The sequence below is a fragment of the Pseudopodoces humilis genome, chromosome 3 (assembly GCF_049639895.1).
Source record: "Pseudopodoces humilis isolate 2021_Gansu_Grassland_sample_001 chromosome 3, ASM4963989v1, whole genome shotgun sequence".
NCBI classification, from domain to species: Eukaryota; Metazoa; Chordata; class Aves; order Passeriformes; family Paridae; genus Pseudopodoces; species Pseudopodoces humilis.
In genome coordinates this window covers 33,073,804-33,087,995 of record NC_142202.1, presented here as the reverse complement: position 1 = coordinate 33,087,995, position 14,192 = coordinate 33,073,804, and the positions used below count along the sequence as shown (strand labels likewise).

General features: G+C 35.9%; 1 protein-coding gene across 1 annotated transcript in view; it reads left to right on the top strand.

The window, feature by feature from the left end:
- Window positions 1-14,192, top strand: part of ADSS2 (adenylosuccinate synthase 2) — a 37,381-nt gene that overhangs the window by 13,806 nt on the left and 9,383 nt on the right. Inside the window, exons 2-8 of the mRNA XM_005530583.2 lie at window positions 1,003-1,105; window positions 3,544-3,612; window positions 4,995-5,045; window positions 7,327-7,393; window positions 10,361-10,468; window positions 10,757-10,838; window positions 12,500-12,626. Coding sequence (XP_005530640.1) covers window positions 1,003-1,105; window positions 3,544-3,612; window positions 4,995-5,045; window positions 7,327-7,393; window positions 10,361-10,468; window positions 10,757-10,838; window positions 12,500-12,626 — 607 coding nt within the window. The remainder of the gene's footprint in view (window positions 1-1,002; window positions 1,106-3,543; window positions 3,613-4,994; window positions 5,046-7,326; window positions 7,394-10,360; window positions 10,469-10,756; window positions 10,839-12,499; window positions 12,627-14,192) is intronic.

Here is a 14,192-nt window from a genome sequence, read left to right as displayed (position 1 = left end):
TGTTCCTGTGGTTATGACAAACAGAACCATTTATTGCACAAATGACTGGGTCACAAGAGAGTATAAGCTTGTTTTCAAAAGTACAGCAAAGAAGAACTGGGGATATTTGGTAACTGTTTTGTAATCTTTTTAGTTTCATAAGCCTTTCTTGACCGTCTTTAAGACTTGGTCATAAGCTTCTTTTAGTATTTTAGATGGATTTGACAGTTTAATGAATCTCTTAATGCTCTCTTTGTCATAATGAAAAGAGCTAGAAATGTTTGAAGTGTTGGTTTGCTGTAAATGGTTTCTGGTAACTTATGAAACCAGAGTTGTTTTAGTTGTCTTTAGATTCATCACTTAAACAGCATGTTTAGCATAACATGTATTTAATATAAAAGACTTCTACTATTACATAACTTCTCTTATCAGAAAGGAGATATAGAATGAACTAGGTAGTTTTGCAGGTTTCTGTTCACAGAACACTCAAAAGACTGAACCCAAAATTCAGAACAAGCCTGCATGTTGCCAGATGACAAGACTTACCTACCCCAATAACTGTATGGTTTTATACTCCCAGTTTAACTGGAGATTTGTTGTTTGTTTGGTTGGGTTTTTTTTTTTACTTTGCTAAAGTTGCAATTCCACTCTTAATACTTTACTTTCCATAACTGTAACAGAAAACTAATAAAATTGATGATGGCTTTTAGAAATGGTTTGCATGCTCTAGAATATTTATGTTTCCATCTGATAATTTTAGAAACATTTTAATCTTATTCCACAATTTTGTACCTTTGATGAACCAAAACACTGTCCAAAGTCTATATGGCAGATAATACTGATGTTGAAATTGTCCAGTTTGACAGAACAAGTTTGGCTGATTTCCTGGGAAATCTCTGAATGCTTTTTTGAATAGAATTGAAAACCGTGGAACCAATTTATTCTATCTCTGTACTGTGTGTTCATTTGTCTTTAGTATCAAAAACTGTTTAACACTTTTTTTCTCCTCCCCCCACCACTCAGGGAGGCAATAATGCAGGGCATACAGTTGTTGTGGATGCTGTGGAGTATGACTTTCATCTTCTGCCAAGTGGGATCATCAATCCAAAAGTCACTGCATTCATTGGTAAGTGGGACATCTCTAAAAAACAGGCAGTACTGTAGTTACTTCTGACACATTAAAATAACACAAAATATGTGTGAGGACATACAGGATCAGGATTCTTTTTCAATTTTTCCTAGGCCTAGACTGTTTACTGTCTTCCGAATACTGCCCTTTCTCAATTGTGAAGTTTGGATTACAGAAAATTCTTTTGTGTTGGATAGTTCACCTTTGTTCTTAACTATCCTACCAATGCTAGCTAGCTGCCCAGTGTACCTTCATTCTCCCATTCTCTCTTATTTTCTCTACCATTTATTTCTTTTATTCTCAGAATACTGCTCTGTCTTTTAGTATTCAGCCCTATTAACTACTTACCAGTACTTTTTGAACCATAGATCTTTCCTCCCTTTCCCATTGGATTGTGAAATGAATGCTTAACTGCAAAAGACTTCCACACTCCAGAGTTCTTACTAAGAAGTCCCCTCAGGAGAATACATTGGAAGGTTTAGGGCAGTGGCAGTACTAAGTGACATCAGGATCTGTTTGCTTTGTAAAGAGGGATTTAGGCTATCTAATCTGTTGTCCCTAAAAAACTACTTACGTCCTTACTGCTTTCCCTTCTTGGAATCCTGTTTCCAATCCTGCATGATTTGGGTTTTTTTCTTTGGATTGCTTGGATGGTCAACCTACTTAATAAAGTGGTGTAGCACATGGAATTTCCTTCTAAAAATGAAGATAAACATAAAACATATATACACACCATTATAATTATGTTTGTGATTGAGTGCTGTTTCACCAGACAGGTTGGGTCTCTGAGTCACTAAAGGCTATGACTTAGCAATGCTTCCATGTTGCTCCTTTGATATCCAGAGCTCCTGTCCCTCAGGCAGTGTATGTCTCCAAGTTGCCATGCTCTTCCTGTCACTTCTGCATCTCATTGCTCTGAGCCTGCAGTCTTGCCTTTCAGCTTTAGTGTATGTGCCAAGAGCAACTGGTCATTGACAGTTTGCTAAAGAGCAGCTGAAGGGCCTCTGTCGCAAGTTGTGTTGATTCATAAACAGTCCAGCTGGTAGTGACTGTATACTCTGTCAGCAGTAAATCGGTACTTGATGGGATTTGGTGGTTAATTGCCTCTTTCAGCTGTTACATTGTGACTTGATAATGGGATAGTTACAGATCAACTTAGCCTGCCTAATACTTCTACAGAAATGGAGCCAGTGAGTGTAATGGATTCCTGTTGATCATGGGAAGTTTGGGATGTTAACTGTTCCTAGTTTTGAGGGCTGAGGCAGATGATACTACTTCTCTTTTGATGTTACTGTGCTATGTTTCTTAAGATTATTGCTTGAAAACAGTAAAAAAGGATGCCCGTTTGCCTTGTGTTCTTTGGTGGACTTGGTTGAATAGGAAAGCCCCCATCCTTTAACAATACAGTAGCTGGGAGAGAACTTTTTACAAACTCTCTTGCCTGTATCTTCTGTCTTTTGGTCTAGTCTGTTCTGAAGTTTTTTCTATATTCTTTTAGGTATGTCTTATGTATAAAATCTCAGGGAAAAAAAAATGGCTTAGGATTCCACTGAAATGGATGTTCATGTATGTTCAAAAAAAAAAAAAAGGGCAAGGGCAAAATGATGGGAGTATTATAATAGAGTATTCCTATTGTTTAGGACTATATCATGAAGGTAATAATAAAGAAGTCTTAAAATAATTTATGTTTAGAATGTTTTTATTGGTATGAAATTAGGTGATATGCAAATAGTTTTGGATGGCAGATCCCTTTTTCAGCTAGATGTTATACTGGTAGCTTTGAATCTACTGCATTTGGTATGGCCTTGAGATGGTTCAGTTTTGCTGGCAGAATGCTCCTTCCTAGGCACTCACTGATGCTGGTTAATTGTATGAACTAGTAGTCTTTTTCTGAGCAATGCGACAGCTGTAGGAAGGCAAGCTTGCTTTTGATAGGACTTTTTCCTCTGTTGGTTTTGCTAGTCTCTTAACTGTCCCACCTCTATGTACAGAATATTCTGGGTCTGTTTACAACAAAAAAGTGCCTGCAAGGATGCTACTGTTTACAATGGTGATAGAAATGTGTCAAGCTTTTAGAAAACAATAGGGTTATTAAATGAAGTACAAAGTGGGAAGTTGATTTTAGATAAGAGGAAGTTGGACTTCAGACTGTTCTACCATTCTTTACTGTTTGTACTGATCTAAACGGAAAGTTTGTTGCATTTGTTAGATTCAAGGCAGGTAGGTAGAAATGCATACTTTAGGAGCAAATCCAGTTTAGACAAATTCCCAAGAATCAAAATTGCATTAAGTTAAAAGTCTTAAATAAAATACTCTGCACACAAAATACAAAGTGTGTCTGAACTATAAATATATTGTTTGAAATATGATTATATTATCAACATAATTAACATAATTATCAACGTAATTAAATTTTGTATAATGATTTTCTTCAGGAAATGGTGTTGTAATTCATTTGCCAGGACTCTTTGAAGAAGCTGAAAAAAACTTAAAGAAAGGAAAAGGTGAGAATTTGAAGATACTACTTTTAAAATACTTTGTGGGACACTCCTTGTCTTGGTTTGAAAAGACAGGTGTCTGCTAAGGAAGGCAGAAACCTCTCTTGAAATGGAAAAATGTAAAGCACCCCCATCTCTGAATTACTATAGTCTTGAAAGCAAGGTTTTCTCTGGCAAAGATATGGGAACAGAAATAAGAGTTCTTTACTAGGAAAAGTAAAATAAAAATGCAGTAGTAAAAAATCAACAAAAAAAAAACCCCTTACAAACCCACGGTCAGAGTGAGAATACAACCTGACACCCTGTTGGTCCGGGTGTTGGTAGCAGTCCAATTAAATGGTGGCTGCAGTCCTGAAGTGACAGATGTGGTTCTGTTGAAGTAATGATCCCATAGAAAGGTGTAGCTTTCCTCTGGAGGTCCGGTGGTGGTATAGATGGGTCCAGTATTCCTCTGGGAGTCCAGTGGAGAAAGGCTGGCTGCAGTTACGTAAATCTCCGGATTATATTCAGATAGGAATGCTTGGCTCCTCCCCCTGGGTGGAGCATCTCCCAATGGGATGATGTAATTTTATCAGTCATGCAGTGAGACTCAATGGCCCATTAACAAAAGATACCCCCCTGCAGGGAGGATGGGTTGTGAAAGAGATAAAGAACATTGCCCCACCTGGTTTTAACAGCTGGTAATAGAATACATACTTTTGGATAACATCTGGCATTGGAAGCCAAGACACTCCTCAAATGTATTTTTCCACATCTCCCTTTAGCTGTTGCTTTCTGACAGGCATCTTGGTATAAGTGCCAGAGCCCTCATGGGAAGGCAGATAAAGGAAATCTCTGTACAGTTTCAGAATATAATCTAAATCAGAATTTCTGCAGACATTTTTCTTTGTTTAAAAAAGTTAATTTAAGAAGTGAAAATGCTTTATAAAAGTATGTTAACCTTTTCAAAGTCATTTTACCTCTTAAAATATTGTTGTACACTTTGATGACCCTGTAACAGGTGCTGTGGTGATCACTTCTTTATTCAGAACTCAGTTTTTGGATACTTTGTGTTATGTCTATAGCCCTGCTTGGCAGCAGTCTGCTGTTAGTGGGGAAAATCAATGTTCTAGATTATTCAGAGCCAAAAAAGCTACTAATTGTTTGCTAAAATTGAGGAGCTAGTAGCTTGAATTCTTCTTCAGAATAAGCCTGATTTTCTCAGCTTATAGGTTGATGCCAAGTTTTAATTACTGAAATTCCTTTTTTTTTTCACTCTGCAATATGATTGCTCAGTCTTAAAATAGATTGACTGAAGACTAAGCATGAAAAGTATTTATACTTTATACATCAGAAGACAAAAATGCTATACAAAACATAATTTAAACTATTTCATTTTGCCTTTAAAGGACTGGAAGGCTGGGAGAAGAGACTAATAATTTCTGACAGGGCTCATATCGGTAAGTTCCTGTTTGTGGTTTGTTTTTTGTTGGGTTTTTTTTTCTTTGTTTGTTTGTGGGGGTTTGTTTTATTTTTGTTTGTTACTTTTTGCTTTTTCTGGACTTTACTGTGCCAGTAAAAGTGTGATGGATTTTAGCCATCTCTTTATATAGATACTTGTCTTTGGATTAAGTCTGCCTCGGTTACTTTGGTTTATTGAAGGTCCTAGAAAAAAAAAAATCACTCAGAACCCTCCCAGTTTTATATTCTAGTGATTTATTGTTCTATTCCATAAGCATCACCTAGGCAGGAAAGCAGGTTCACTTTCTAAGTCAGATTATAAGCATGGAGCAGTCAGAAAGCATTCAGAAGTGAATTGACTAAGGATTCATTTCCTCTTTTGGTTTAAAAGTGGTGTTGCTCACAGTAACGTTTCTTCTGGGAAATCAGGTGACTGGGTGTGACTTGAAACTAATGGCCTTCCTACCAAGGAAATTGCCACATGCTTCCTAAAGGAGATTTTATGGGAAGGACTCTGTAGGGTAGGGAAAGAATGGCTGCCTTACTCTCAAGGAGCTCATCACTGAAGCTCTGAATCCAGCCTGTGCTTCAGACAGCACTGCAGTTCAAAGAAGTAAAATAGTTTTGAGTCTAATCCACCAACACAGAGCTTTAGAAACTCTTCCTGTACCATTCCTACTACATCTTTATTACATAAATTCATCCTTTAGATTAGCTCTTTAGATATTACAACATTATTGCTGCCTCTGGTAGTCATTTTCTGAAGATGTAAACTGTTTAGGACTTTATAAGGTAAAAGCTTGTAACACGGGGGAAAAATGGTTTTGCTTTTGGTTTTGCTTTCTTTGGTTTTGCTTTGCTTTGTTTTTTACACCAATCTGGAAGAGATTAGTGAGTGAACTTATTGACAGTTATTTCAGAGTAAATATGTTTTTTCTTTGGAGTAACTAAGGAGTTTGAAATAGTTGAGTAATTGTTTCGAAGCTACCAGTATCTTTTCTGACAGTAGAATCAATGTAGGTGAGTTATGTGGAAATTGCTCGATTACTAGAAAAACTGTTCTGTGGTGATTATATTGCAATGGAAATGCTGTGAATTTTTTATAATTAAACAGATTGTGAGTAAAAAGGACCAGTTGCTGACTGTCACTCATAATCATTCAACCTCTTCACAGAAATGAGTTTTCATAATGCCTCTATTTAGAAAGTTTTGATGTCAATTTGAAAATCTGTTACCACGATAAAAATGTCTTCTCTAAAGTGGGTATTGATCTGTGAATGATTAGTCTGTAACAAAAAGTCAGTCAAAGGTAGGTTCATACTGCTGAGCATAATGTAATTCTTTAAAATATGGGAATGCGTGGAAACAAACCCAAAGTCAAATCGGTACAGCAAACAGGAAAACCACTCTCATTCTGGAGAGATTAGCATACTTTTTAAATCAGTCTTTCCTGTGCAGTGCGTAGATAGTTTTTAACTTTCAGGAAATAGTACTTAAGAAAACCAGTTAAATTAATTGTGCTAGCCGATAAGCTGTGCACCAGCCAACCAGTCCTTGTGTTTGACATGAGTCCTGTAAGATTTCGGGGGTGGAGGGGGGCATGTGTGTGTGTTTTGAGTTCTGTTGTTGTTCTGTTTTGGTTTTTGATTTTTTTTTTTTTTATTGTAGACAAAGTATTGATAAAAGAGATACTTTGCATAATCTTTATCATTAATAACAATATAATGCATAAAAAAGTAATCAGGGCATATGAAGTTGACTTCTGTTTACATAACAGACATTGGTGGGAGCTTTTGTATTTTCAAATGTGTTTTAATTGATGTTGCCTAAAATATAAAAATAAAATGGTTTAAGAAATCTGTAGAATGAGTGAGAATGTTAACTTTCAGGTCTCACCTAAATTTTAGCAGTATGACCTTTCTTTACTATATTCTATTTCCAGGATTTTTTTTTTTAACTGCATTTTTTCATCATTTATCTATATATTCTTTGGGGCCACTACAAAGCTGAAATGGCTTAGTTACTGTGTGGGATGTGTGTACTCACTCTACAAATATTCAACGAAGTAAATACTTCTATAAAAGTCTCTGAAAAACCTTATAACTCTTCCCTGTGAAAAAATGTAAAAGAAAGGAAAAATCTGTAATTTTATTTGCCTTTTTTCAGTGTGTGTATTTATTTTCCACATTGGTAAATGTGTCTAGAGATGGTTTGAAGAAATCATTGCTGATATAATTTGTTTCACACAAATTTTCAACGTAAGTTATTGTATTTTCTTAGTGTTTGATTTCCACCAAGCTGCTGATGGCATCCAAGAACAGCAAAGGCAAGAACAAGCAGGAAAGAAGTAGGTAGTTTTATTTTGTCAAACATGAGACAATTTAGTACAAACAGAACTTAATACATTGAATCTCTGTTTTGCTTTGTCAGTGGGTTAAAAAAAAATTATCCATGTAACTCTTGAATGTGGACTATGCAGGGATTATTTCTTATGCTTTTATCTTCCAATGAAAGATTATATGCTTAATTAAAGGACTCTGTCTTTATATTTTGCCTTATGAAAAGGTTTCTAGTTGTTAATTTGCTAGTTTCTGCTTCCCAGGGTTTTAATTTGTTTCTGTAAAAATATATTTCTTTTTATGAATATTGAAGGACTCCTTTGGCATCTCCAAATAACTGAAAGTCAGAGGTGCATGTAGATGTTCACATTGTCTTCTACAGAATGCTACTGACTTTCTGAAGCTTTCAAAACTTTTAGAAACTATCTTGCTATGTTTTTAACTTGTGCTTTCCAAGTAGCTCACTAGTTCTTGGGGATGGGAAAAAAGCTTGCAGAATTAACCATGCCTGGTCTACCGCTGGGAAGCAGTGTACTGCTATAGACTTCTCAGATAACAATAAACTTAGAACTTCCAAAAAGAGAGATTACATGGATGAAAAGTAATTCAGATGCACTTATCTGAGAAATGTTTCATCCATGATAATAAGCTTTAAGGGAGTGTCTGATTTGAGTGTATCTTGCTTCACACAAGTTGCCATTAAGTGATGATTTTTTAGTGATTTTTACGAGGCGTCATTTTCACACTTGCCTGCATTGTACCAGCTCCCTTGTTACCTGCTGGTTTAGGATTTAAAAAGCAAACAGAACATACAGATAGATATGGAAGAATATTCTTATTTTAATGAACCATTATCAGCTATTATTAGTGTGTATCAGCTATTCTTGAATACTTACGGAGCGCAGTGTAAAATTGCTGTATGACGATATTTGCAGTTCAAAACACTGTGAGTCAAATCAGCTGCTTGAGAGAAGGCACCACGTCATTGGTTAAAGATTGCTAGGGAAAGCCAAATTAATTTGCTTTAAAACACCTCGGGAAAAATGTTATATTCAAAGCAACTAAAGTCGCTCTTTAAAATGCTGTATTTCTTCTTTCTGTGGAGTTCTTGATATTCTGCAACATATGGTTTTCAAGCTTGTTAAAACTACCCTATTTCTTCGTAAATTTTAAGGCTAAACAGCTTTAATGGGGACAGTACTACTACAGGCTAAGAACAGGTTATCATGGATTATCAAAAGACTCTCTTGTTTGTTGGGGGCAAGGAACTGAAATAGTCTGCTAGCATGTCTTACTGTAGATTTGACTACTTAACACAAGTTGGTGTTAAAATTCTTCTGTGCCTAAGACTTTGAGCATTCTAAAAGGTAAGTTTATTTTTTCTTTTAACTGAATGCTTTTGCCTGGTCAAATGTATCTCAAAAACTGTCACTGGTATGGCTCATCATATAGCTTCCCTTGCAGAAAGGTTATAGAAAAGTTAATCTAACACAATATATTCTGCTTATGCAATTGTTTTAGCTTCTATAAATACAGTCTTCTGACAACTTTTTTATTAATTGGTATGTCTTAATGAAACAAAAAAAAATGGAAACCAGCCCTTCCTTTAAAAGATTCTCTGTGGAGAGTATCAATTGGGGTGGAGGCTAGAGTCAGTTGTTAAAGCCACAAAGTCCAGGTCTGGTTAAAGGATACAATGTGATGCAAAGTTCATTAGAAGGTTTTTTTTCTTTGACTGGAAATAAATATCACTCCCTGAGATTACTTGGTATTGAGTCTAATTGGAAGAATTCAGGATTATTTTCCAAGGTATTTTTGAATCTAATCCAAACTGCGAAGGAGTTATGTACTAACTATGAACTATATTTCTGTTCGCACACATACCAAGTGATACTCACTATCATAAAGTTTGGGTATTACCTGTGCCTCCTACTTTACCTGGAGACCCTCTTGAATTGAGTTATGGTGTGGTACCTTCAAGGCAGCTTGAAGTACTGTGGGACACTCTGCATGTGCAGAATTTATAACTGGAGAAGGCTTTCTTTGTCTGGCGGTGTGGGGGGGACTCCCAAACCAGTTAAAACTAAGTGCACAGTTAAGCTTAGCAACATGTAGCAGACTTCTGAAAATGCTGCAAACCTGTTCACTTCTCCTAAAAAAGTTAGTTAATACACTGAGCATGATGTGGAAGATATTTGATAATCTGCCTGTAATGGGTCCAGTTGGGCTCCATTTTGATGGCTACTTAGCATGACTATGGCAGAAGGCATTCTCTGAAGTAGTTCTACTTTTCTCACAGTAAAGTCAGTGCTAGCAAGTTTCATATTATATCATCAGGACTTGAGCTGGAAAGGTCTTTTCAGGCAGAGTGGGCAGGTAAGGGTAAGAAAAAGAATTCAGATTTTCAGAATCAGCTACAGTGGAAAATCCATACCTGAACTCGTAATACAGAGAGAGAATTTGGAGTGTCTCTGTCTCTTTTGGATGTTTGGCAGTGTTTTCTGTTTTCTTGGCTCCAACGGAGGTATTTAGAATTAATTGAAATATTTCTTATATACAAACTTAAAATCCATACTCTTTGTGCTGTGCTTTATGGAGGACTTTCTTAGGTCTTCAGGACAGAGTTTTAGGAAGATGTTTATTTAGTTTCAATTCATAATACTGAAGGATGTTTTTTTGGCATTTGGTTCCTTAAGTATAAAAGTTCAGAATTGTGTACAAATTAATAGGTAAGCGTTCACTAAAGTACAAATATTATTGGTTTAAAACCAGAAGTATGAGGATTAACATATTGGCGTGTATAAACAGAGATACTCTGACACTAGGTTGTATCCTAAAAGTATCTTTTGTTTCTAATGCTTAAAAGAAGGTTAAATGCTCATAATTAACAGCATTTCATTTTATCCTAAGGGTGGAATAGCTTTAAAGAAAAAACACCTTTATATCAATAACTCTTTATTGTTATCTTTTCAAAGTCTGGGAACTACAAAAAAAGGAATTGGTCCAGTATATTCTTCAAAGGCAGCTCGAAGTGGACTCAGAATGTGCGATCTTGTTTCTGATTTTGATGACTTTTCTGAGAGGTAATTACTGTATGCAGTTGTAATCGTAGTTTTCAGTTTCTGGATAGTACCCTGTGGAAGCAATTACATCTGATTCCTGTTACTTTTCTTAATTAAAAGTTATTTTAAAATAAAAAATTACATATAATTTTATTAACTTACATGATTGTGATTGTTACCATAATTCATTGTTTGAAATGGTTAAATTACCAAATAACTGCAGATATGTAGCCACTAAAAATCAAGGGTTGGTGGAGAGTTTAGGAGGAAAACAAACAGAAACCTTAGTGAAGCATTTTTGCCTTTCAGGTTCAAGGTGTTAGCCAATCAGTACAAAGCAATATATCCTACCTTAAAGATAGATATTGAAGGGGAATTGGAAAAGCTGAAGGTAAGCCTGCTTCTGTCTCTTAGATTATATAATCACCCTGTGCAGTTACTGATACGCAAGTTGCTTGGTGACTGATGCTTGTGCTTGTGTGAGGAGTTAGACGATATCATGGGGAACCATATGTATCAGTGTTGTTACAAGTCTGCTGCTTATCCTTAAGGACGCTCCTGGCTCTGTTTGAAATGGCAACATTTCAAAACTTGGTTTCAAGACAGATACTGGGAATTTTAAGAAAAAGGCTTGTATGGGGTGATTTCTTCTTGACTTACACTTGCTCAAACATACAGTCTAGGAGAAAAGCCAGGATTGTAGCTGGGGGAAGTATGTTTCGTTGTAAAGCAGAATGTTAAGTCCTTGTCTCAGAAAGTTAAGAACTGAAGTAAATAGTTTTTAAGTAATTAGCCTTAAGAAAAAATACTGTCTAGCAACATAGAAAAATGGAAATTGATAACAACAGAACTAATGAAACCTGATTACCAGCAGACTGGTCTTGTGGTTAATTATGGATTCTGATGTGATGTTTTCCCTGTGATTTGGAGTTTCCTTGCTGGAATTAGGTTTTAATTTGCACAGCATCCAAGTTATCTGAAAGTCTTGTGAGGTGTCTTACCACTCTACCCAACCTTTTTGTTCATGCTTTTTATACAAACTTACCTGTATTAGATTTTTTTTTTAACTCTTAAAATGTCAACCAAATGTGACATTGTTTAAAGCCACTGAGGTGTATGGGGAGCAGGGAGGACACACACAATTACATGATAATTCTTCAAGAAAATCAGTCCAAAGAAATCATCCTTCCCGTCTTCAATTTTTGCAGCTCTGTAATAGAATATATGGGAGTTCTTAGCACTTCTATTTGTTTTGCTTAAAGTAAGGTCTGTTGCACATGTTGGAGTATTTTTACTAAAATGTAGGTCTGGAGACCAGTTACAGTTGATTGCTTCATAATGCTTTATAGTTTACTTAATGCATTTCAGGATTAGAGTATCTGAAACTCCTTGTTAAGTGGAAACACATGTATTTGTAGCTTGAAGAAAATTACTTGTCTTATGCTAATGCACTTGATTCCATTCTGAAAGACAAAGTGTTACATTTCATGTGGAGTAAATTGTTAAAATGAGAACTTCCATGTGTTCTCATGGAGGAGAAAGCCTGTGTACCAGGTGATAATCTGAACATTACTGGCTTCTTGCATCCATCTACTCAGTGTTATTCCAGCATTTGATACTTAATTCCAATAAATAACTTCACTTCCACTTAAAAATTATAGTTCACAATTATACGCATTTGTTTGCTTCAGATGGCCAGAAGTGGAACTCCTTACATGCTGTTTTTGGGGGAGACATTTTGAACGCTTGGAAATGAAAGCTCTGATACAGTCCAGTGATAATACTCATGCTTGAATATTTCTAAAGCATTTGAGAAGTTTAGATTTTTCTTTCATCCTCATCCTTCCCCCTTTTTTCTTTCCTCCTAGGATGAGTGTACATATCTGTTACGTAAATCTGAGGTTCACATTATGGCATATTTAACATTTATTTGTTTGCTTTTCCTCTTCAAAAGGAATATGAGCGTTATTATGAGGGAACAGTAGCAAATCTGCTCTGGCTGCCTTTATCATAATGAAATTATACTATACAATAGTCTTTTGTGTTATTCAGGGCTACATGGAAAAAGTAAAACCAATGGTAAGGGATGGTGTTTATTTCATGTATGAGGCTTTACATGGACCACCAAAGAAGATCTTAGTTGAAGGTGCAAATGCAGCACTGCTGGACATAGATTTTGGTAGGTATGGTCTCTTTGGGACACATGTTGATATACACTTGTGTTGTGAAAAAGGAACATTAAATATAAACTCTCCTGTAATAAGCTGTTCTCATGGCAGAAGCGGTTTTTGTTTTGGAAGAACAGCACTCTGACTAGCAAATAATACAGGGGTGGGTGAGTGGGTGTGTTAATTAAATTATTTCAAAAAGTTGTAGACTCTCCCAAGGGTAATAACTTGACAGTAAACATCAAGTGGCTTCTCTTAGAGTGTAGCTATTACTTCAGCATCTCTAAATTTTAAATTAAATAACTCACAATTTTTTGCGTCTGTGGAAATCGCTTGTGAATAAAAATGGAGAGTTTTGAGAGGCAAAGCATATATGGAAAATACTTCTTGACTCTTGAAAAATCAGCTTGCTTTTTAAAAAAAGTCTTTATTGTTGTATAACACTTAGTTTTCCACTGTTTCACATTGTTGGGAAAGGTGTTGGTAATCTGGATTGCTAATGAGGCAAGACTGAAAAGATTATCCCAATCTATTTGATATTCAAACTGAAGCAGTTTTTCTTTAATCACTCTAAATTTGCTAATAAATTAGCAGGTTCTAGGTAGTAGAAGGAGCTTCTTTTTTATGAGATTATTATGTTTGGTTATTATGTTGTAATGACAAGATAATCTGCTACCTCTGTGTAAGCGTAAGCAGCCTATATGATTGGCTCCTGTATTTAGTCACGTTTTTCTTCAGTCTCACTAGCCTTGGAATGGCATAATTTTTATTGTTAGGAAGATGCTAACACCTGAAATTGAAGCCTGTAAGGACTGCTGTCAAACAGTTATGAAACTGGCATGCACTCAGCTTTCAACCAATGTGAGTTCTGGTGTTGGGCATTTTCAAACATACTCAGTTTGAAAGACTCTTTTTTTAAGAGTATGTCTTAATGTAAGTATATGTCTTAGATTAGTCACTGTAAGTATAAGCACCAAACTTTGTCATGATAATCTGAATATTAGAAGACGCATCCTTTTTTGACAAGACAAAAAAAGAAGAGGAAAGATGTCTTCAGATGTGCTTGTCACTGGGAAATCTTTGATGCAAAATGGAGATATTTGCAAAAAAGTCTAGGGGGTTGTTTTCTTGTAAACGGTGAGTATTTTGGATTTCATGTGAATAGAAGGTGCAGGCAGTCTGAAACACACCAGGTATGTCTGTAATACATACGGAGTTGTTCAGATTGGTTAGATTTTTTCCCGCCTCTGCTGTGAGACCCAAACATATGAGAAAATCTGCTCTCCATAGGTAGATACCATCAGTGGAGTGGACACTTGTGATAACAATAGGCAAGCCCTGGTCAAAAGGTTTGACATCACCAATTTGATTATTAAGCATTCTGAATGAGGCTATTGTCTGTGCTTTGTTGCATAGAAGTCTTAATCATGAAGTAAGTTTTGTGAATGTCTCTCTGGCTGTGAGGATAGTAAATCCCCAGGCTTGCAGTTCATCCCACTTTCCTGGAGCCTTAATGAAACTCACATGTGCATTTGTTTGGGAATGGTGGGGGATGGTGTGGGCATGTTTGGTCTTCT